At 47.4% G+C, this 22,095-nt stretch overlaps 1 protein-coding gene across 2 annotated transcripts in view; it reads left to right on the forward strand.

Moving 5' to 3' along the window:
- Positions 1 to 22,095, forward strand: part of SLC14A2 (solute carrier family 14 member 2) — a 70,299-nt gene that overhangs the window by 17,279 nt on the left and 30,925 nt on the right. For both annotated transcript variants that reach the window (XM_019986467.2, XM_019986468.2), the window contains exons 4-9: positions 5,457 to 5,585; positions 10,264 to 10,456; positions 14,421 to 14,568; positions 15,824 to 15,958; positions 17,697 to 17,746; positions 18,265 to 18,439. In XM_019986467.2, coding sequence (XP_019842026.2) covers positions 5,457 to 5,585; positions 10,264 to 10,456; positions 14,421 to 14,568; positions 15,824 to 15,958; positions 17,697 to 17,746; positions 18,265 to 18,439 — 830 coding nt within the window. The remainder of the gene's footprint in view (positions 1 to 5,456; positions 5,586 to 10,263; positions 10,457 to 14,420; positions 14,569 to 15,823; positions 15,959 to 17,696; positions 17,747 to 18,264; positions 18,440 to 22,095) is intronic.

Genomic DNA, 22,095 nt, shown 5'->3' on the forward strand with positions numbered 1-22,095 from the left:
TCTGGATATGGGGGTGGTGTTTTAAATAAGATTCTTCTGGGTGCTTCTGATGACCAGAGAGGTTTAGGAATGCCCATGTCCTCAATTTTTTTTTTTTTAATTTGGGGTCACAAATACATTCACATATCATAAATGGTCAGCAGCATTAAAAAAATTTTTTTAATTAAAATAACAGGATAAAATAAAACAGATTAGAGTGATCCATATGTAGTAAAGGTAAAGTATTATTTTGTGAAATTTTTGTTTCAATCGTGTTGTGTGTGTGTGTGTGTGTGTGTGTGTGAGAGAGAGAGAGAGAGAGAGAGAGAAACTGGGTCATACTATGAAATACATTCCTTCCTTACTGTGGAGTACTGTCAAAAAGATTGAAAAACACCTTCTTGCCTTGTTACCTGTGGTTCTTCCTGCCACTTCACAAAGCAAACAGTGAAGGTAAAAGCGTTCACATTTTGCAAGTGTGAGAAAGGAGGCTGGGAGTTGCTCACGGATGGTGCCATGGCGAATGGGTGGCAGGGCTCAGATTTAGACACGTGGCTGCTCCCGCTGGCACGTGGACAGAATGGACAGCAGAGCCAGAGGCCCCTGGTGACCCCAGAGCCTGGGGAATGATCCAAGCTGCTTGTGTTGTAACCAGTGCCACACTCCTCCAGCCACCCGACATTCCAGCTCCACCAAGACACACGCCAGCTCTAGCTGGGAGGCCATTCCAGGTCAGATGGATGAGAGGCTGAATTCTTTGGGGTGTAGTTCTGGCGAGTGACAGGAGAAATGCACTCCAGCCAAGATCTGTGTCTTGGCTTCTAGCACTGGGCTCCTTATTCCTTGCTGCCATTTACCTAAAGCCTCACAGCAGCTGACACATAACCGGCCTCAGACAGGATCAGCTCTTGTCCTTTCTGCTCCATCGTTGTTTGCCAAAAATCCCCTGAGGTGAATTCCATCTAGCCAATCTACAGGTCATCTTCAAGAAGCCCAGGTTCCTTCCTGATCTGACAGTTTGATTCTCCTTCTTCCCTGCTGACCATAATCCACTGGAAAACTTGCCAAGTCATTCAAAGAGCAACTCTTTGAATGATTTTTTTGCTCCCAATTTTACAAGGGAAACACACACCTTGTCTGCCTAATCTTCCCAAATGTCTGGATTAAGAATCTAAGACAAGAGTGCATTAGGTAAAAACCCAATCCCTCAGCCAGATTCCAAAGCCTTCTCTGACAGGCCTCACCCAACCTACCACACAACATCACACTGTTCCCAGCTGAGAGCTTTTGCTCCTGCCTATCTAATCCCGTTGTTGTCGTTCAGTCACTAAAGTCACTTCTGACTCTCTGTGACCCCACGGACTGCAGCACACCAGGGGCCTCTGTCCTTCACTGTCTCCCAGAGTTTGCTCAAATTCATGTCCACTGAGTTGGTGATGCTGTCTAACCGTATCATCCTCTGTCGCCCCCTTCTCCTTTTGCCTTCAGTCTTTCCCAGCATCAAGGTCTTTGCCAGTGAGTAAGCACTTCGAATCAGATGGCCAGAGCATTGGATCTTCAGATTCAACACCAGTCCTTCCAATGAATATTCAGGGTTAATTTCCTTTAGGACTGAATGGTTTGATCTCTTTGCAGCCGAAGGGTCTTTGGTGCTTTGTCTTCTTTACATCTATACATGATGTACATGTACATCTCACATCTGTACATGACTACTGGAAAAACCGCAGTTTTGACTGTATGGATCTTTGTTGCAAGCTGATTTCTCTGTTCTTTAATATGCTGCCTAGGTTTGTCATATCTTTCCTTGTAGCAAGCAAGCTTCTTTTCATTTCATGGCTGCAGTCATGAAAGTGATTGGAAAGGGCAGTCCACAGTGATTTTGGAGCCCAAGAAAATAAAATCTTACACTGCTTCTACTTTTTCCCCTTTTATTTGCTACAAAGTGATGGAACCAGATGCCATGATCTTAGTTTTTTGAATGCTGAATTTTAAGCCAGCCTTTTCACTCTCCTCTTTCACCCTCATCAAGAGGCTCTTTAGTTCCTGTTCACTTTCTGCCATTCGAGTGGTATCATCTGCATATCTGAGGTTGTTGATATTTCTACCAGCAATCTTAATTCCAGCTTGTGATTCATCCAGCCCAGCATTTCACATGATGTACTCTGCATATAAGTTAAATAAGCAAGGTGACAATATACATGCTTGTCATTCTCCTTTTGCAATTTTGAACCAGTCAGTTTTCCATATCCAGTTCTGTTTCTTCTTGACCCTCATACAGGTTTCTCAGGAGACAAGTAAGGTGGTCTAGTACTCCCATCTCTTTAAGAATTCTTCATATTTTGTTGTGATCCATAGTCAAAGTCTTTAGCATAATCAGTGAAGCAGAAGTAGATGTTTTTCTGGCACTCCCTTGCTTTCTTCATGATCCACCGAATGTTGGCAATTTGATCCCTGATTCCTCTGCCTTTTCTAAATCCAACTTGTACATCTGGAAGTTCTCAGTCAACATACTGCTGGAGCCTAGCTTAGAGGATTTTGAGCATAACCACATAGCATGTGAAGTGAGCACAACAGCACAGCAGTGTGAACATTCTTTGGTGTTGCCCTTCAGGTTTGGAATGAAAACTGACCTCTTCCAGTCCCGTGGCCTCAGCTGAGTTTTCCAAATTTGCTGGCATATTTAGTGCAGCACTTTAATAGCATCGTCTTTTAGTATTTCAAACAGCTCAGCTAGAATTCCATCACTTCCAGTAGCTTTGTTCTTAGTTCTTCCTAAGGCCCACTTGACTTCACACTCCAGAATGTTTGGCTCTAGGTGAGTGACCACACCGTCATGGTTATCCAGATCATTAAGACCTTCCTTCTGTAGTTCTGCTGCGTATTCTTGCCACCTGTTGTCAATCTCTTCTACTTCTGTTAGGTCATCCTTTGCGGTGCCCTTCCTTATACGAAATATTTCCCTGATATCTCCGGTTCTCTTGAAGAAACCTCCAGTCTTTCCCATTCTGTTGTTTTCCTCTATTTCTTTGCATTGTTCATTTAAGAAGCCCTTCTTATCTCTCCTTGCTGTTCTCTGGAACTCTGCATTCAGTTTGGTATATCTTTCCCTATCTCCCTTGTCTTTTGCTTCTCTTCTTTTTTCAGCTATTTGCAAAGCCTCCTCAGACAACCACTTTGCCTTCTTGCATTTCTTTTTCTTTAGGATTGTTTTGGTCACTGCTTCCTGAATGATGTTACAAACCTCTGTTCATAGTTCTTCAGGCACTCCGTCTACCAAATCTAATCCCTAAAATCTATTTCATCACCTCCACTGTAAAATCTAATTCTACCTCCTGCAAATCCCTCCTCCTCCAGGGAGCCACTCCTGACTCTCCCAGTGCTCTCTGAACCCTCCTTTCTCTTTGAACAATCACAGAATATACCCCCATACCATATGGGATGGTACTCTGCTTTCTGAGTCTGCTCTCACTGGCTCTGTTGAGAACAAGAATTCCATCTCCGATGTTCCATATTCTACCACAGTGTCTAGCAAAGACTCCCCCTTCATTGATGGAAGGTCAGTGACATGTTCTACATCATAGGCTCAAAGCTCTAAGCACCCTCCATACACACATCATTCTGAGAAGCCCCAGCTTCACCACGGTCCCCACTGATGTAGCTGCATACCCTAGTCATGACCGCCACCACTCCCCTCCACAATGCCTACTGGCCTATCCCCACTCCCCGCTACACCCCTTCTCCCTGTCCACCCCTCTTCCCCCTACGCTGACTCCCCGATCCTTACTTCTCCTATCCCACCCCCACTAGTCCAAGAAGGCACTTTACCACTGCAGCCTCAAGTTCAGCAACAATGATGCCGCAGTGTCCTGGAGGAACGTGGTTCTAATGAAGGTCTTTGGGGGCATTGAGATTGAACCTCATTTTATATTGTTGATGGTCAGGGTAGGGATGTAAGCTGATGGGTTTCCTTTTGACGATCAAACCAGAAGCCACCAAAGTTTTGGTACAGAAGGGTCCAGGGAGAGGACTTGCCATGGGGAAGGGCAACTGTGGAGGCAGCCCTTAGATGACCCCTAATTTTATCTCCCCTGAGCTCCTTTATTTGATTCCTGCTCACCCTATACGCCCTATACACCCTCCTGCCAATATGGGTCAATGGTCTCTGCTCAGTTTTCCCAAATCAGCTGTTATTAAAACTAAAAGAGGACTAAATTCTAACATGGAACAGAAATGAGAAAATATGGAGAAAATGCAAACACCCTTAAAGATAATGATTTTTTTTTCCCCAAAAACATAGGTTTCTCAGGTAGTTATTCTAGTCCTGAGGAGATTCTGAACTCCAGTGGTCTTTCCTCTTGCCCTGTTATTTCTCAGCCCCCCGCCTGCTCCCAGGAGCAACTAAAGACCCAGCTGCCCGAATCCCATACAAGTGTCCCCACACAAGTCTCCCATGTTCAGCTTCTCTTGTTGGAAACTAGATACACTTGCGCACCCTCTCCCCTGCCTCCCACTCCCCTAATCTAGCTGAGCTGATCTCCTGCTCACTCCACAACTGGAGGCCCCCCTGTTCTAGACCTAAGCCGTGGCCTCCGCCAGGCAGGAGCCTCCTCTGGTCAGAGCACCCTTCCTCCACTACAGGACATGATGCTTCCAGATGCCTCTGCCTGTGAAACAGTCAGTACCTGGTAGGATTTAACACGCACTCACAGCCATTCAGCAGCTCCTTGTACAGACACTGTTGACACTCACATCAGATGAGCATTGGCCCCATGAAGCTTTCAGTGGAGGGCAGCGGAGACCACAGCACACAACTCTCATTCTCTGTGGGGGCTTTGCAATGCTATTTGCCCAGTCTCATCCCTTGCCCAGCAGAGCAATGGGAAGGGTCAAGGGCAGAGTTCACTCAGATCAGGGAGAGTTTGGGTGCACACAGACATCTCTGATGAAGCAGAAGGAGGCAAAGCTTGGATTCTATGGCACCTCTGGTCTTCCTGCCATGCCGGGCATGGGGAGGAGCATGGGCCTCACAGCGAACACCCCTCGTCAACTCTGGGGACAACCTCAGACAGGAGAAAGCACTCAACGTCAGAAAGTCACAGTGTCACACAGCACAGTCAGAACACACGCTCTCCTCCCTGCCTCCCTTCTTCTTCCTGCCCTGTCTCTTTCACACACACGTGTGCATGCACACACACATACACTTTCCTGGTGTCAGGTTTCTATTAGATTTCCCTCTACGTCAAGGAGCCTAGCTTGCCCTGACTTGCAAAGGAGATCTTATACACAAAGTGCATCATTTAATTCCAGATCAATGAGAGTGATCATGGTGTGTGTGTGTGTGTGTGATCTAGAAAGATACCGGCAGCAGGGTGACTACCCAATATTCATCAAATGAGCTGATTTTTTTTCTGTGAGCACCAGGAATGGGCCCGGTGAGTGCCCCCAAATTTACACGGTAACTGTGTTTTCGCCCCCAGGGCCGCCATCGCCTCGGGTCTGCACGGGTACAACGGGATGCTGGTGGGAGTGCTGATAGCTGTGTTCTCTGAGAAGTTAGACTATTACTGGTGGCTTCTGCTTCCTGTGACCCTCACAGCCATGTCCTGGTGAGGCACCTCCTTCCTTCTGCTTAAACACCTACAGGGACCCAAGGCGTTGTGTCTGACACTGGCAGGGGGCCCAGTGTCTTCAAAGGCTGGCTTGTCTCCCAGGAGTCCATGAGTTCAGTTGTAACACGAGGGGGTCATTTTGAGTTGGGAATAATAGGGACCTTTCAAAGGCCAAATGCCACTTTTTTTAATATTGGCTATTTCTTTATTATTTACGGCCGTGCTGGGTCTTTGTTGCACATGGGTTCTACAGGGATGGTGAGTGGGGGCCACTCTGCCTATTGCCATATGTGGGCTTCCATTGTGGTGGCTTTTCCTGTCGTAAAGTAGGCTCCAGAGTGTGTGGGCCTCAGCAGCTGTAGCACAGGCTCAGTTGTCCCACAGCACGTGGAATCTTCCCAGACCCGGGACTGAACCCGTGTCCCCCGCCTTGGCAGGTGAATTCTTAACCACTGGACCACCAGGGAAGTCCACCACATAGGTTTTACTGTCCTGATTAACTCCTCTTTATGATAGGCTTACTAACGAGGGCTAACACTTACCAAGTATTTTCTAAGTGCTACGCAAGGGAGGGCTATTACTGTCCCCAGTTTACAGAAGGGAAGGGGAGGCATGCAGAGGCTGCGTAACCTACCCCAGGTGATAAACCCAGAGTCCGCACTATTCAACTCCAGGCTACACGGGAATCATCTATCCAGCGGCCTAACCGAGACCCAAAAGCTGAAATTTCACTTCTAACAGAATCAGAGAGCTTGCTTGGGACAAAATGTCTCTGTTTAAAGCATAGAATCTTTGAACAAGAAGCATCAGTTGAGGTCTTGCTATGCGATCGCCTCATTTTTCAAAATAAAAAAGTCAAGATGAAGGGTGTTGGGAACAAATAGGCCTTTTACACACATGATACCCAGTTCACTTGAACCTGCGGTGTCTGTAGCATCACACCCACTGCCGTGGGTCACACCCACTGCCGGGGGTCACGCCCACTGCCGGGGGTCACACACCACTGCCGCCCACGCCCACACCCACTGCTACGCAGTGACTGAGAGCCTCAGGGGAGCCTGTGTCCCCTAGTCCCTGAGCTCTACAACTCTCCGACATGCCATCTGATTTTTAACATCTTTCTCTGGTTTCAAAGTCAGGAGTTACTAAAACCCGTTAGTTTAATTTAGTTTAAGTGCTGTTCCAGCGCTTTTTAGTAGTGTTTGCAAATAAATTAAGACATTAAGCATTCTGGGCAATTTACATTTCTTCTTAGGATTTCCTCTTTAATGTATCAAGACAAAATGTTAAGACAGTCATTTCTGTGGTGATTTCCTTAATGCCCCCCACACGCCACGCTGCAGGAGGAGGAGGGCCTGTCTTCATTTGCACCCATTTGGTTTATAGCTGCAGAGATTAAGCCCCTAAGCCACGGTGCACTGGGTGCCAGTGTGTCTACAATGCACTCGCCCTACCCTCACTTCCCAATTTAAAATGAAAAAAAAAAAAAAAAAAAAGAGCCCCTCTACCCTGGCACTTCACTAATCCATTCATTCACTCCTAGAAGCCAGTCCACAGGGCAGAGACTAGCAGTGCCAGAGTTCCCCGGCAAACTACAATTTGCTGAGGGCCTTCATTGTCCGGGGACTGTTCTAGATGGTGGGGACAGCTGTGAGCAAGAGAAGGTCTCCATCCTCTGGGAGCTTACATTCTTCTTGGCAAAGAAAGAAAGAAATTCATAAATTGTTCATTAAAAAGATCCTTTCAAGATGTGGTAAGTGCTTTAAGGAAAGCAAAACAGGGCAAATGGGGAGGAGTGGTCCAGACTTGCATGGTCAGGGAAGGCCACTTTGCAGAGGGGATATTTAAACAGTCACCTAAACGAGAGTGTACCTGCCATTTGAAGTCGCAGGCAGAACCAGCAGCATGTGAAAAAATTCCAACTAAAAAAGCATGATGTGTTCAAGAAACAAGACCAGTGGGGCTGAAGCCCAGTGAATGAAGCAGGGGTGGCAGGAGGCGAGGGCAGAAGTAATGAGGGCCATGTCCCAGGCACCATGTGACTCCAGGGAGCCTTTTTATTAATTGAAATATTGTTGCTGTACAATGTTATATAAGTTACAGGTGTGCAATATAGTGATTCACAATTTTTAAAGATTATATTCCATTTATAAATATTATAAGATATTGGTTATATTCCCTGTGTTGCAAATATATCCTTGTAGCTTACTTTGTACCTAATAGTTTCTACCTCTCCAGTAAGCCTTTCGATTTTTACTACAGCTGTGGTGAGAAGCAGTTAAAGGGCTTTAAGCAGACGAGTGAAAGGATGTGGATAAATTTAAACAAATCTCTCTCCTTGCAGTGTAGAGTGGATTTTAGCTGGAACAGGCATGGATGCTGGAAGTGTAGTTAGGAGTCTGCTGCAATAACCCACAGAGGACAGAAATGTTTTGACTAGAGCCATGTCCATGAAGGCGATGAGCAGTGGCTAGGCTTAGGGTATATTTTAAGGATGGTGAAGGCAACAGGATATTCTGGGAGGCTGCGGAGTGTGATGAGGCAGGGAGGAAAGAAGAAGAAGTGTGCTCCTATAATCTGCCTGAGAACTTGGGCTGATGGAAAACGCAGTGGAAAAAAAGCAAGTTGGTGGTGGGAGGCAGGACACAAATCAAAAGTTCTGTTTGGACACATTAAACTTCAGTCTTCTGAGTAGAGATGCTGAGAAAGACATTGGATGTGCAAATCTGGAACTTAGTGATCTGGTCAAGATTAGAAAATAGTAGCATATAGAAGATACTTCATCCTGGAGACTAAAGACAGTCACGCAGAAAGAGAGGGTTCAAACAGAGAAGACCCAAGACAGAGCTGTAGGATCCTCCAACATTTAGATGTCTGGCAGAAGAGGGGAAGAACTGCCAAAGGGGACTTGAGGAGCGCCTGCAGAAGCAACTGAGTGCAGTGTCGTGGTCGCCCTGACAGAAGGCTCTCAATCCCTGATGGAAGGGTTCAGGATCCAACTGTCAAATGAAAGGGGCAGAGATTGACCATGGATTCAGCAAGAGAGATGGCATCTGTGAGCTGGACAAGAGCCATTTCCATGGTGTGGGTAGAACATATACCTGATAGGAGTGGGTTCAGTAAAGAAGGGAAAGAGAAAGATTGGGGACAGCAGAGACAGACTAGTCTTGAGTATTGCTGTGCAGGAGGCAGAGAAATGGGGCAATAGCTGGAGTAGAAATCAGGTTAAAGGGGGAAGGTCTTTATGTTAGAAGGTGCTAGAGCACTTTGGCCTTCCCAGGTGGCTCAGTGGTAAAAAAAATTCAGCTGCAATGCAGGAGCACAGGAAACCTGGGTTGGATCCCTGGGGAAGGAAGATCCCCTGGAGTAGGAAGTGGCAACCCACGCCAGTATTCTTGCCTGGAAAATCCCATGGACAGAGGACCCTGGGGCGGGCTACAGTCCATGGGGTCGCAAAGAGTTGGACACGACTGAGCGACTGAGCACACACGCACTAGAGCACGTTATGTATTTATGAGAGTGACCTGGAGAAAAAGGAGAGGTTGAAGCTGCAAAAAAGAAAGGACAGAATTGCAGGAACCAAGACTTTGAGACAGGCTGGATCCCAAGTACAAGAAAAAGAATTAGCCTGATAAGACAGCAGGAACAATCCATTGTATGAAAAGGCAGAGAGGCAGTTAGAATATGAATCTTATGGTCAGGAAGATGAGGCATTTCTCATCATGTCATTTCTGTTTTTCTTAACGAAGTAAAGCAAGGTGGTTAGTGAAACTAAAGGGAGACAGAAAGCAAAGATTTGAGGAGAAAGGAGAAAATGTGAAATAGTTGTCTCAGAAAATTGGAAAGTTAATTTGCTAGGGATCTATAGTAGGGATTAGGGCAGGCTTAAATGCCTGTTTGAGACTGAGCATCCTTAATTAAAAGTTAACCAATCAACCGTATCACATGAGTTCAAGTTTGGCCTGCAGCTGTGCACCTGTGCAGCTGTGGGAGGCATAGGGCATTGGATGCCAGGTGATGGTCCTTTCAGAAGAAACTGAGATGAGGCAAGGTAAATTTCCTAGTGCTGCTCACTCAGCCTTTAAGTGTAGGAGTTCGGATTTGCACCTCACTCCCTCTTTCTCCAATATCCGTGCTCTCTACAAGGAAGATGAAAAGAAAACAGAAAACACAATCAACTGAAGGTTTCATTTTCACGTGCTGATTCCCAGAATAGTTCCAAGCACTTCAGCTGAATTCAAGCCTGCGAGTTTCCTATGTCCATAGCAGCCTCCCCCTAGAAGGTTATTTAAAGCATATATTCTAAATGTCATCACAGCCCAGGATACATCATGATGTACCTTGTAATGATCCAAAGGCAACACATGCCATTTTGTAAGGATTAGATTTTGTTTTCTTGGTTTAAGAAACAAAGAAATATATAAATTATTTTATAAAGTTTCCTACTGAAAACAAGTTATAAGACTTTTAAATTTTGTTTCCCAAAGATGTAGACTTATACTGAACACTGGCTTATATCCAGTCCCAGGTCAGTGGACCACTAGATTCTCAAGGGAGACAGGAATGACTGTCAAGGAAAGGGGAACAGTGAGTGGCCCAGTGACCAGAGCGGACTAGACAGTGTAGACTGAAGCCTGATCACAGCAATTAAATCTTTTCTCTCTTTCATCTCCAGCCCCGTCTTTTCTAGTGCTTTGAGTTCCATCTTCAGCAAGTGGGACCTCCCTGTCTTCACGTTGCCCTTCAACCTCGCCGTGACCCTGTACCTGGCAGCCACCGGCCACTACAACCTCTTCTTCCCCACGACGCTGGTGGAGCCTGTGTCTTCAGTGCCCAACATCACCTGGTCGGAGATTGAGATGCCCTTGGTGAGTTGCCAACGGCAGGTGTGTGGGGGCCTGTTTCCACTGCAGCCGTCTCAGTCACCACTTCGTGGATTACTCAGGCTCTCAGTTTCTCTGCACCTCCAGTGAATGATGCATCTTAGCAGAGAGGAGCACGGGAAAGGGTCACTGCCACTTCCATAGCTTCTTTCCATAACCCCCTACTGGAGACCTTACATGTGCCAGGCTTGTCATCAGGCCCTGGGCATACACAGAAAATAGGACAACATCCCTGGCTTCAGAACACCTACAATCTGCCCAGGGAAACAGATGATAAACAAGGGTACAGATAAGGGTTAGGCTGGCAATACAGAATGGTGGCTTTGAGGGGAAAATATTAAATAAGATGAATAGGTGGGTGAAGGGTCAAGGCACCGAAATAATATTTAAAATTAGGAATTTAAAGATATTAGCAATAGGAGAATTTCCTGGATGTTCCGTGATTAAGACTCCAAGCTTTCACTGCCAAGAGCCCAGGTTCGATCCCTGGTTAGGAAACTAAGATCCCACAAGCCACGAGGCATGTCCCCCGCCCCTGCCAAAAAAAAAGATATTATCAATAGAAGATGGAGGTAAATTTTTGTGTATTTTCCATATCAGTGGCTCTCAAGCAGGAGTGACTTTTTTTCCCCTCTTAGGGACGGTGAATGTCTACAGAAATGTTTTAAAAGTCAAAACTAGGCGGAATGTACCACTGGTACCGGACCTCCTACAATGCACGGCCCTCTCCCCACAGCAAAGAACTAGCCAGCCCAGAACGTCAGTAATGTCGAAGCTGAGAAACCTTGCCTTATGTCCTGATATCCACAAATAGACAAAGGCATTTCTTCTACTGATCTCTAGAAATCAGAGATGAAGGGATATAATAAAAATCTCACACAAGATTAAATATATAGAACTGTAAAATTTTGACCTTGTTAATGTGTATTAATGGACAGCCCCATGGACTGTAGCCCACCAGGCTCTGCTGTACATGGGGATTCTCCAGGTAAGAATACTGGTGTGGGTTGCCATGCCTCCTCCTGGGGGATCTTCCCAACCCAGGGATCAAACCCAGGTCTCCCGCATGGCAGGCAGATTCTTTACCATCTGAGCCACCAGGGAAGCCCTGTTAATGAATATAGGCATAGCTAACAGCTTACCCTGAGCAAATTTATTATGTACCAGTCACTGTTCAAAGCCCTTAGCTTACTAACTCATTTAAACCTCACCATAACCCAATGCTAACTACCATCATCCTCTTCTGCAGATGGGAAAACTAAGGCACAGGGAGGGTTAGTTGCCCAAGATCAAGCTGTAGCTGGTGCTTCAAATATTGTTCACAAAATCTGATTTCTGAGCCCTCCCCACCCAGCCTGGCCCTGTGTCTCGATGTGCTTAGTGTGGGGCTCGGTGTGGCCCTGGTGCCAGGCGGACACCAGGTGGCATGCACAACGCAGGCCCTGCAGGCTCGGCCACACCCTGAGCCTGAAACTGTCGGGAAAGGAAGGCCTCCCCCGACCCTCATGGCAGACACTGCTGCCAACAATGCCAAACTTCTTTTTAAAGTTTTTGTCTTGTTAGAAGTTTTATCTGGGGCTGGGGCTGGGGCTGGAATGGGATCAGAGGCAGGGTTAGGGCCTAAATCCAAGGCAATGGAAAAGACAGAGCCCTGTGTTTAAGTGAAAGCCCGCTTTCTCAAATGGAAAACTACTGGGGTCAGAGCAGGAACGAAACGAACTGAAGGATCAGCCATCTGCTGACTGGACACACTGCCTCAGGGCACAATCTGCTGTCCCTGAGCCCTGCGGGTGAAGCTGGTCTGAGTGACAGCCACAGGGTATGCGGTACTGCAGGAGAAAAAGGCCCACTGAGCCCCCGACCCGCCCTGCGTGGTGAGGCTGTACCATCCGGTGCTGAGAGACCAGAGTAGAGACAGCCACGTAGAAGAGATGCTTCTTGTTCATCTTCAAACAGTAAAAAGTACTAGGAGTCAAACCCAGGTTCCCTGAGGCCCAAGCTCACCCTCTGAGCTCCCACGCACCGCCTCTCTGACCACTGACTCCTTTCCCTCTACACCATCCAGATCTGAGTTTTGACCAATCAGTGCCATTTCTGTCTTTCTCTTTAAAACAATGAGGCGAGTGATTTCTGTTTTGTTTAGCTGGCTTGTTGTTGTTACACAAGAATTATCCAGAGTACAGAGAAGGCCGGTCCTTAGGAAATTTCCACCACACACCTGACTGCCCTTTGCACCAGGGTGTTGGCTGTAGCTTAGAGAGCAGCATGGACGGGTCGGGGCCCCGGTTCACCAGGCTGAAGTTTGGATCCCAGCAGAGCTTCATTCTAAACTCAAACTTTACTCCAAGGCAGCTTGCCCCCTCATTTTTCTCATTCTTGCCTCCTTGGACTTTAAACCTGGCTTCCCAGATGGAGCAGAGGTCCCTGGATTGGAACAAAGGATTTTCAGGGTTCCTTTAAATAAGATAGGGCCCGCACCCTGTGATTTCTTGCACAAGTCTATAGGCTCTGGACCAAACAATGGCTGGTGTTTAAAAGGCCACACATTCAGAGGCAAGAATAGACATAGTTTAAAAACTGTCTGGGACACCTCAAATTCTCTAAAGAAATCAGACTGACTCTAGAATTAAATCAAGTTGTTAAAAAGAACAAAATTTCATCAAAGGGAGAAATGCAATGAACTCCCTACATCTACAGTAGATGATGACTAATCCGTTGGTCCCCAAATTCTGTTGTAGATTAGCAGTACCTGGTGCTCTGGCCATGCCCCCTAACACCACTTAGGATGTCTGGGGAGGTGCTAGGCATTAATATTTTTTTAAAAAGATCTTTAAGTGATCACAAAATTTGGAAACCACTGAACTAATCCACACTATTTATTAAGCACCTTTTATGGCCTCAGCTAAAGGAGTCCTGTCCTCAAAGAGGTCACATGAGCTGGTAATGGAGGAAGGAGTTGGCAGAATTTTGAAGCTGGAAGATCGTTAGGCAGCCTCCTCGTGTTACAGAGATGGTCACACACAAACTTCTGCAGAAACCCCTAAAAGCTGGGGCTCATGACTCTGGGCCAGTGTTCTCCCTGCCCTGTCAATCTCCCTCTTTTCCTTTGTCCCCTCAAAGAACTTTTTGCCAAAATGTGGATGATTTGGATATTTTTTAAAAAAGCTATCTTGATATCACTGACAAATCAATCATCTCCAGTTCCAACATCTCCCAGTGACTCTCAAGCCCAGGGATCCGGTGCTTCGTGATGTTCTCCAGATATTTCTCATGCTACCTGTCTGCTGAGTGCTCCTGGAGAGCAGGGGAAGTGCTCCTCTTCCTTCCCGGGCTCCCCCATCCCCGGGGTAGCACCGAATGTGAGCAACAAAGAGACTATGGGTCAGGCTCAGAGGCTATAGCCTGGGATCGGCCACCATGAGCTGGGTGATCTTTGGTCAAATCATTCATCAAAATAGCCTAGACAGAAACCAACACAATTTTCTGTAAAGCCATTACCCTTCCATTAAAAAAATGTATAAAATTTTTTTAATGGCCTAGAATATTTCCAGAATTCCTGGAGTATTTCTAGGATTTCAGGTCTAGAGGAAGCCCCGTTTTGCCCTGAAACCTCCCAGTGGCAGTCCAGGGAGGCACCCTGTAGACCCTCAAAGCAAAAGCCACATGTCCCTCAGAACCACCTGGCTCCAGCCTCTGTGCTGGGGACCTGCCCAGTTTTGCATGAGGGATGCTCAGATGCCTGCCAAGTGGTGGAGTGAAGAGCGATTTGTTCCAGCTCGTGCCTTCCCTTCCACATTCTCCCACACGCTCGCGGGCACAGCAATCCTCCCATTCCACACCATGACCCCCCCGCCCCCACCCCCGGGGAAAGGCTCAGTCCTCACCCTGAGGCTTGGTCCTTGTATTATCAGCCCACACTCCACTGACCTGGATTTTGTTGACTTTGCAGCTGCTACAAGCCATCCCTGTCGGGGTCGGGCAGGTATACGGCTGCGACAACCCCTGGACAGGTGGCGTGTTCCTGGTGGCCCTGTTCATCTGCTCACCACTCATTTGCTTGCATGCAGCCATTGGCTCAATCGTGGGGCTGCTGGCAGGTAGGCCAGGGCACCCCCGGCTCAGCAGGGGTCATTTTCCTGAGGTCATTTCTCCCAGCACACAGTAAAGAGTCTAGGCTTAATATCTTCTCTGAAGTTTTTAGACACTGTCAGGGCTTGTGACTCATTTTTTCCTTTCTTGAGTCTCCAAAAGATAGCAGGTTGTATAAAGTGAAGTCGCTCAATCGTGTCCAACTCTTTGTGACCCCATGGATGGTAGCCTACCAGGCTCCTCCGTGCATAGAATTTTCCAGGCAAGAGTACTGGAGTGGGTTGCCATTTCCTTCTCCAGGGGGTCTTCCCAACCCAGGGATTGAACCTGGGTCTTCCGCATTGCAGACAGACACTTTACCATCTGAGCAGGTTGTATGGGGAGATGCAAAAGGGCTGAGACCTACTGGCCTGTAGCCCCTGGGAGCTGAGGGGTGGGAGGCAGAGGGGAAGCCGGTGTGGGTGGGGAGCACTAGCAGACCCAGTGGGGTATAAACGACCTAGCACTTTGAAATTTTGACTAAGCTAACAGGAAAAATTTTCCCAAGAATTGGATTGTCATTTGACAAATGTGATTTAATTTCTACGTAGGTGTCTATACACACATTCACATATGTAAACAAAGAGAGTAGAGTCAGAAATGGACCTTGGGTGCTTTGGGAATAGGAGCCTGTTGACTTATCCCAATATTTTTCAAAAATTTCTTGGAAGCACAACTTTAAAAAAAGTTATTTGGAAATAATTTCAAACTTAAGAAAACTTACAAAATTAAAAATAGTCTGAGAGACACCCACAAATTCTTCACCCAGATTCACCTGCTGTTCACATCCAACCCCTTCTGCTGTCTCATTTCTCCGTCTGCATGAATCTATATGTGTCTAGACTTAATTTTTCTCAACCAGTTGAAATCTTTCTTGCTAAAAATGCAGCTGATCTGGCCAAAGGAGTGGGGAGGGCCTGCAGCCCCACCTCCTTGGCCCACCCTCACACTCACACTCACCCTCACCCTCACCCTCAGAGGTATGACCAGAAGTAGTCATACCTCTGAGTGAAATATTTGAAAAACAGTGGAAACCACTGCTCTTCCCCCACTGTTGCTTTCCTAAGACCAGATGCCCTTTGTAGAGGCTCCTCTGATGAGCAGGTACTGGGTAGGGGGGGGAGTCAGCAACGGGAGGAAGGGCACCTGGGGACTGGCACCAGCCAGGGTGGCCTTTGTGCTGTGACCTCGAATCAGCCAGAAATGCAGTACCTTGTCCAACAGCCCTGACGGTGGCCACGCCCTTCAAGACCATCTACCTGGGCCTCTGGAGCTACAACTCTGTCCTCTCCTGCATCGCCATCGGGGGCATGTTTTACGCCCTCACCTGGCAGACCCACCTGCTGGCCCTCGTCTGCGGTAGGTATCGGGGAAGCTGGCAGCCAAGCCACTCTGCTGTTCCTTGCCCTTCCCCACTCCCCCGGTTGTGGATACCCATGGTGGATCCTCATCAGTACTGAGCAGTAATGATGGAAGGACTGTGGCTGCGGTCTTACCACTAAGGGATTTAGTGGGGGTACCCTAAGAGCTGGGGATCTGAGGTTCTTCCTCTGTCAGCTGGCGTCACCACCACTATTCCTCATGAAGCACTAAAGTTCATGAGGAAATCACACACGCATTTCCTCGTGTGCTAGTGGCAACGTTCCTGGCCTCAACAACTGTTCTCACTCAGCCGCTATCGACTGGGCACCGCCAAGTGCTAGGGCCCCGGCTAGACCTGGAGGACACAGACCACATCCTCACGAAGCCATGGTCCAGCAGAAGAGATGTAATCGCCCAATACTCAGGGCAATTGTCTGTGATATCTAAAAAGACCATTGGAAAGAGCCAGTGAGATGACGTGCCTGGGAGGGCTGAGGTCCCAGAAAATAGTCACATAGCACTAAAGGAGCTGATTTCCATTGAGTAAACAACGTGCTGTGTGAAGAGAAATGGACCACAGGCATGATTCTGCACCCCAGGGCCACGCTCTGTGCTGGACAAACAGCACTCATTTCATCCTGCCAAGGCCACTGCCAGGCATGGATTTTAGCCCCATTTTACAGGTGAGGAAATGAGACCCAGAGGGGTTGACAAACTTGTCCAAACACAACTATTGGTGGCAGAAGTGAGATTCAAACTCCAGTCCCATCAGCCTCCCTGTCCTGGAGTTGCTTATATCCTCTGGAACCAACAGGACACTAATACGCAAAACTAGAGACAAGTGAAGGGTATAATATCATCCAGAAGGGCTTTTTTGTTTGTTTTCCCCCAGTTAAGTGTGGGAACTCTAAATGCCTTCTGTGTCTCTTGGACCCGCCTCAGCATCCAGCTGGGGTCTGGACTTGCAGCCAGTGGGCTCAGCAAATATTCACCAAGTCAAAACTGCCAGGTATTTTGAGGATGAGACTGTAACTGTCTATGATCCTCAGAGAGATGGCCGATTCCTATGGCTGGAACCACCTGGGAAGGCTTTGGGAGGAGGCTGGAGCTTATCTCAACCCTTTCAGGGTGGGATTTGGATAAGCAAAGACAGGGAGGGGACAGGTGTTCTGGACAGGGAAACAGAGCAAACAGAGGCAGAAGGAGCTTGTCCAGAGGCACCAGGGCTGTGAATGAGTTCCCCTCACTGTCCTGGGGGTCCTCATCTGTGGGTGAAGCCAGGTGCCTGGCTCAGGGACCCAACATGGTCCAGCTGTGAGGGGACTTGGTGAGGGTTCCATAGCATCACAGCGGCTCAGAATCTTGGACAAGAGGGACTTTATTCAGAGTTCATATAGTCTGACAACTCATCTGTCCAGACAGACAACCACCCAGCCATCCAGTCTGTGCTAGAGCATCACCAAGGGCAGTGTGGAGTAGTAAACGATGCTTATTGACCCCTGGCTCTATGCAGGGCTACCATGGAAGTGGGGAGGGGATAAAGGGATATGCAAGCTTTCATCTCTAACCTCAGAGAGCACACAGCCCAGTGAGAGATGGGTCACAAGCAAACACGCCAGATTTCAGGGTGTGGGGCCAACACGGTGGCACTGGGGCCAGGGTGGAGCCCGCTCTTAGGGAAGGCTGGGGATGGGCCCTGGGAAGCTGACTCCTGATGGTCCTTGTGTCTCCACAGCCCTGTTCTGTGCATACATGGGAGCAGCCCTCACCAACATAATGTCAGTGGTAAGTCTGGGGTCTCCGACACCGCCCTAAAGTGCCCCAACCCAACCAGGGCTTCAGGACATTTGGAGTCTTGTGAGTGGGTTCTGGTCACTAGCACTCCACACAACAGCCTGGTCAAGGTTTATTCAAGGTTTTCCCAGAGAAGGACTGGCCCTGGCATATTTTATGTGCCTCTGAGGGGTGTGTTTGTGTGGATGTGTGTGTGAAAGAGAAAGTGTTGTAACTAGCAGTGGAGAATATGGGTGGACAGATGGAGGTACTCATGTTTAGCCGGAAATGAGAGATTGTCTCTAGGGGATTTTCAGCTCCATCATTAGAAGAGTCTGATTGTCCCCAAAGGGACCAACATTTCAGATTCAAACCAACCATTCTGGCAGATCAATCCAGAAGCCAAGGGGAGGGTCGCTAGGAAGGCAGTCACTGGGGGAGGGTCGCCACTCTTAGCCCCTTCCGCATCCTTCTCCTGCAAGGTCCCAGGAGCCCAGGAACATTTCAGATCCCGGTGTTCTTGCTTTCAGGTTGGTGTGCCGCCAGGCACCTGGCCCTTCTGCCTCTCCACACTCACCTTCCTGCTCCTGACGACCAACAACCCCACCATCTACAAGCTCCCACTCAGCAGAGTCACCTATCCAGAGGCCAACCGCATCTACTACCTGACAGTGAAAAGCGGGGAAGAAGAGAAGTCCTCCAGTGGTGACTAGCCAAGTTATAGGCAGAAATGCTCTTTGCCTGGACCGGGGTCTGCTCCCTGTAATCTCAGCTCTGGGTCAATCAGCTGCAGCACTCACTTACTTTGCCTCTCCTCGCGCCTGTGTGGAACAAAACACACCTATACCTCCCTCTCCCTGACATTGATTTTCTCTCTCTGCCCAAATCGCCTTAACTGTCCACTGTACACTGTTAGAAGAAGTTGGTGATGAGTTCCTGGTATTAGTAGGAAGGCATGTATTTTCAACGTCAGTGACTTAAAACAAAACCATTCTTTGTATTTAGTCTTTTGTAAAGGTGATTCAGAGATGATCTTCTTAGCAGGTTTAACTAAATAATAGAAGCTATGAAATTAAACGTGCTGAGTGGTTCCTGAGTGGGTGAAAATTCAGGGAATGCAGATGCCAGAGTGCACAGAGATAATGACTGGTGGGTACATACAGCTTTACATAAAAGAGAAATTTCAGATAGAGAAACACAGTTTGAAAGTCAAAATGGGGACAGTTAGGGCATTGAACGTGTCTAAATAGGGACTCAGACATTCAGGGGTCAGAGTAAAGGGCAAGAGGATATTCTGTAGCAGGAAGTAATCAGTAAGTTAGGCTCCTACATGACTCATGATGAAAGATTGGCATGTCTCACTGCAGGTCAAGCCAGCGACTTTGAGCAGGGAATTCAGTTGAGGAAATCACCTGAGCTCAGTATGTGAGAGGTTGGAGAGATCTATTTCATTTCCCAGTTTGCCTGTGGGTGTTGGAAGCTTTATGAGATTTATGATACTTAAATGGTTAACCTTGAGTAGAAGAACAAACAATTATCAGTGAATTTTGTAATTTGTCTTCCCAATTACAGGCATTAACTTACTCTCAATCTTTGTTTAGATACAGACCAGGGGTTGTCAACCTTGTCCTGGAAAGTGTCAAATTTCAGCTCTGGAGGCTACACAATCTCTTACAAATACTCAACCCTGTCATCATAGAGCAAAGTAGCCTTAGACAACATGTGAATGAAAGAGGGTGGCTGTGTTCCAACAAGACTTTATTAAGCGAGAAGCTAGATTTGGTCCACAAGCTGTAGTTGGCTGGGCCCTGCTATAGACGATCAATACAATAACGCTCAGGGTCTGGAGATCCATGTGTGACTTAGGAGCTGGTGGGAAGTGGGCAGACTCAAAGGACACCACCAGGATCTCTACATCAGACAAAGCCACAAGGCATTTACATGCTGGGCAATAGTGTAAAGAGTCTTAGGATATCGAGGGCACCCCAGAAAGGGAGATCAGGGTGGCAGGAAGCAGGAAGATCTGCCCTGAGGCTCTTTCAGGGACTGACAAGCCCAGTGATGAGCACCAGGGGGCGCAGTCTTACACCAGCCCCTCCGTCCACACAAGGGTCTGGGAACCACCCCTCAGGCTCACCCTCTGGGCTCCTCGCTGCTTTGCCTCTGCCAGTTCACCACCACGGGAGGAAGAAGAAAACTGGAGCCCTTCGGTGCAGGGTTTCTAGGCAAGAGGAGCAGGGAGGCGCTGGAACCTCAGGGCTGGAGGGAGCGCGCAGGCCAGGTTGTGCCATCATACTGTGACCCAAGACCTCCATTTGGAGGAAGAGGACTTTTTGTTTCCTGACAGGCTTCCAGAGGGGGCTCCGTCACGTATCCTAGCAGGAGATAGAACCAGAAACCCTATTCGTTCGTTATGGGCAAATTGTGGGAAATCCCCTGTTCTCTCCATTAAGCCCTGAGAATCTCCACCCAGAGCACTGGATCTGATGGGAACAGTCCTTTAGCCATGCTTCTTATTGGATTCTCAGGAGAGGAAGACTATCTGGATATGAAAAATGCTTTCAGCTCAGTTGGACGAGATTCTCTCTTCCCTTCCTTCTCTTCCTACACCACTTCTTGGTTTGTCATTTACAAGGTAACATGTGGGTCACAGTTATCTGGGTTGTTTTCCCCTCCCAAGTTCCTGCTTTAATTCCCCCACAAGAATTAAAAGTTAACTGTGTTGCAAGCTGCCAAACTTGTTCAGAGAAAAATGGATAAAAGCTAAGTTATTCTGAAAATGGAAAAAGTGTGTCCAACAAATCTGGAAAAGCCACACAGCCCCAGAAACTCTATAATGCAGTGTGATCAAGATGGCCAGGTATTTATGCACGAGTAAATGTTTTTACACATTATCTGCTAGTATGATGTAAGAAAAAATTGGACAAAATGTATTATTAATCAGTGAATTACCTTGCCTCTGCCAGTTGTACAGGAACTATAAAATATATATATTTTTTAATCCTTTGAGGCTAAGATGCTGAAAGTTGATGATGTTTTCCAAATGTGGTCAAACAATCTCCTCTTGAAAGCAAAACAAGTATCAGTCATTAAGCCAGACTGGTGGACAGAAGCGGCATCTCTCTCTTGGGCATGGCTGAGAGTGGGCAGAGGTGAAAACCCTCTAAGAAAACTCTGCCCAGCGCAGGCCACTGTCCACAGGCTGTGGACAGATGTCCAGAGGTCCTCTTAAGTAGTCCAAACAGCCCCAGCACCTGAAAGCTAACTCCCTAGTGTTATCTTGTCCCCCCTTAACCAGAGCTTCCCCCTCTCCTGGCCCTGAATGAACATGTTGAGAGCCCTAACCTTGCAGATTCTCCCCACCAGCATGGGGCACTCAGAAGCAGGCCTCCAGGAGGGAAGAAGGGCTTCTGGGAACATGTCATAGCTGTTTTCCTACTATCATCTCAAACTACCAGCAGCAGCTCTTGGATGTACAAATGATATAGTGAATGGTGAAGTCGCTCAGTCGTGTCGGACTCTTTGCAACCCCATGGACTGTAGCCTACCAGGCTCCTCTGTCCATGGGATTTTCCAGGCAATAGTCCTGGAGTGGATTGCCATTTCCTTCTCCAGGGGATCTTCCCAACCCAAGGATCAAACCCGGGTGTCCCACATTGTAGACAGACGCTTTACCATCTGAGCCACCAGGGAAGTAAAAATGATAGTTGAATATAAGTGTTTATGGTTGAACAGAAACAAACTACTACTCTCTGAAATTCAAGAAAGTAAGAATGTATGTGTGGAGTGGATCATGGAAAAAGCAAGAGAGTTCCAGAAAAGCATCTATTTCTGCTTTACTGACTATGCCAAAGCCTTTGACTGTGTGGATCACAATAAACTGTGGAAAATTCTGAAAGAGATGGGAATACCAGACCACCTGATCTGCCTCTTGAGACATCTGTATGCAAGTCAGGAAGCAACAGTTAGAACTGGACATGGAAAAACAGACTGGTTCCAAATAGGGAAAGGAGTTCGTCAAGGCTGTATATTGTCACCCTGCTTATTTAACTTATATGCAGAGTACATCATGAGAAACGCTGGACTGGAAGAAACACAAGCTGGAATCAAGATTGCCGGGAGAAATATCAATAACCTCAGATATGCAGATGACACCACCCTTATGGCTGAAAGTGAAGAGGAACTCAAAAGCCTCTTGATGAAAGTGAAAGTGGAGAGTGGAAAAGTTGGCTTAAAGCTCAACATTCAGAAAACGAAGATCATGGCATCCGGTCCCATCACTTCATGGGAAATAGATGGGGAAACAGGGGAAACAGTGTCAGACTTTATTTTTCTGGGCTCCAAAATCACTGCAGATGGTG

Source organism: Bos indicus, chromosome 24, assembly GCF_029378745.1.
Source record: "Bos indicus isolate NIAB-ARS_2022 breed Sahiwal x Tharparkar chromosome 24, NIAB-ARS_B.indTharparkar_mat_pri_1.0, whole genome shotgun sequence".
Taxonomy (NCBI): domain Eukaryota; kingdom Metazoa; phylum Chordata; class Mammalia; order Artiodactyla; family Bovidae; genus Bos; species Bos indicus.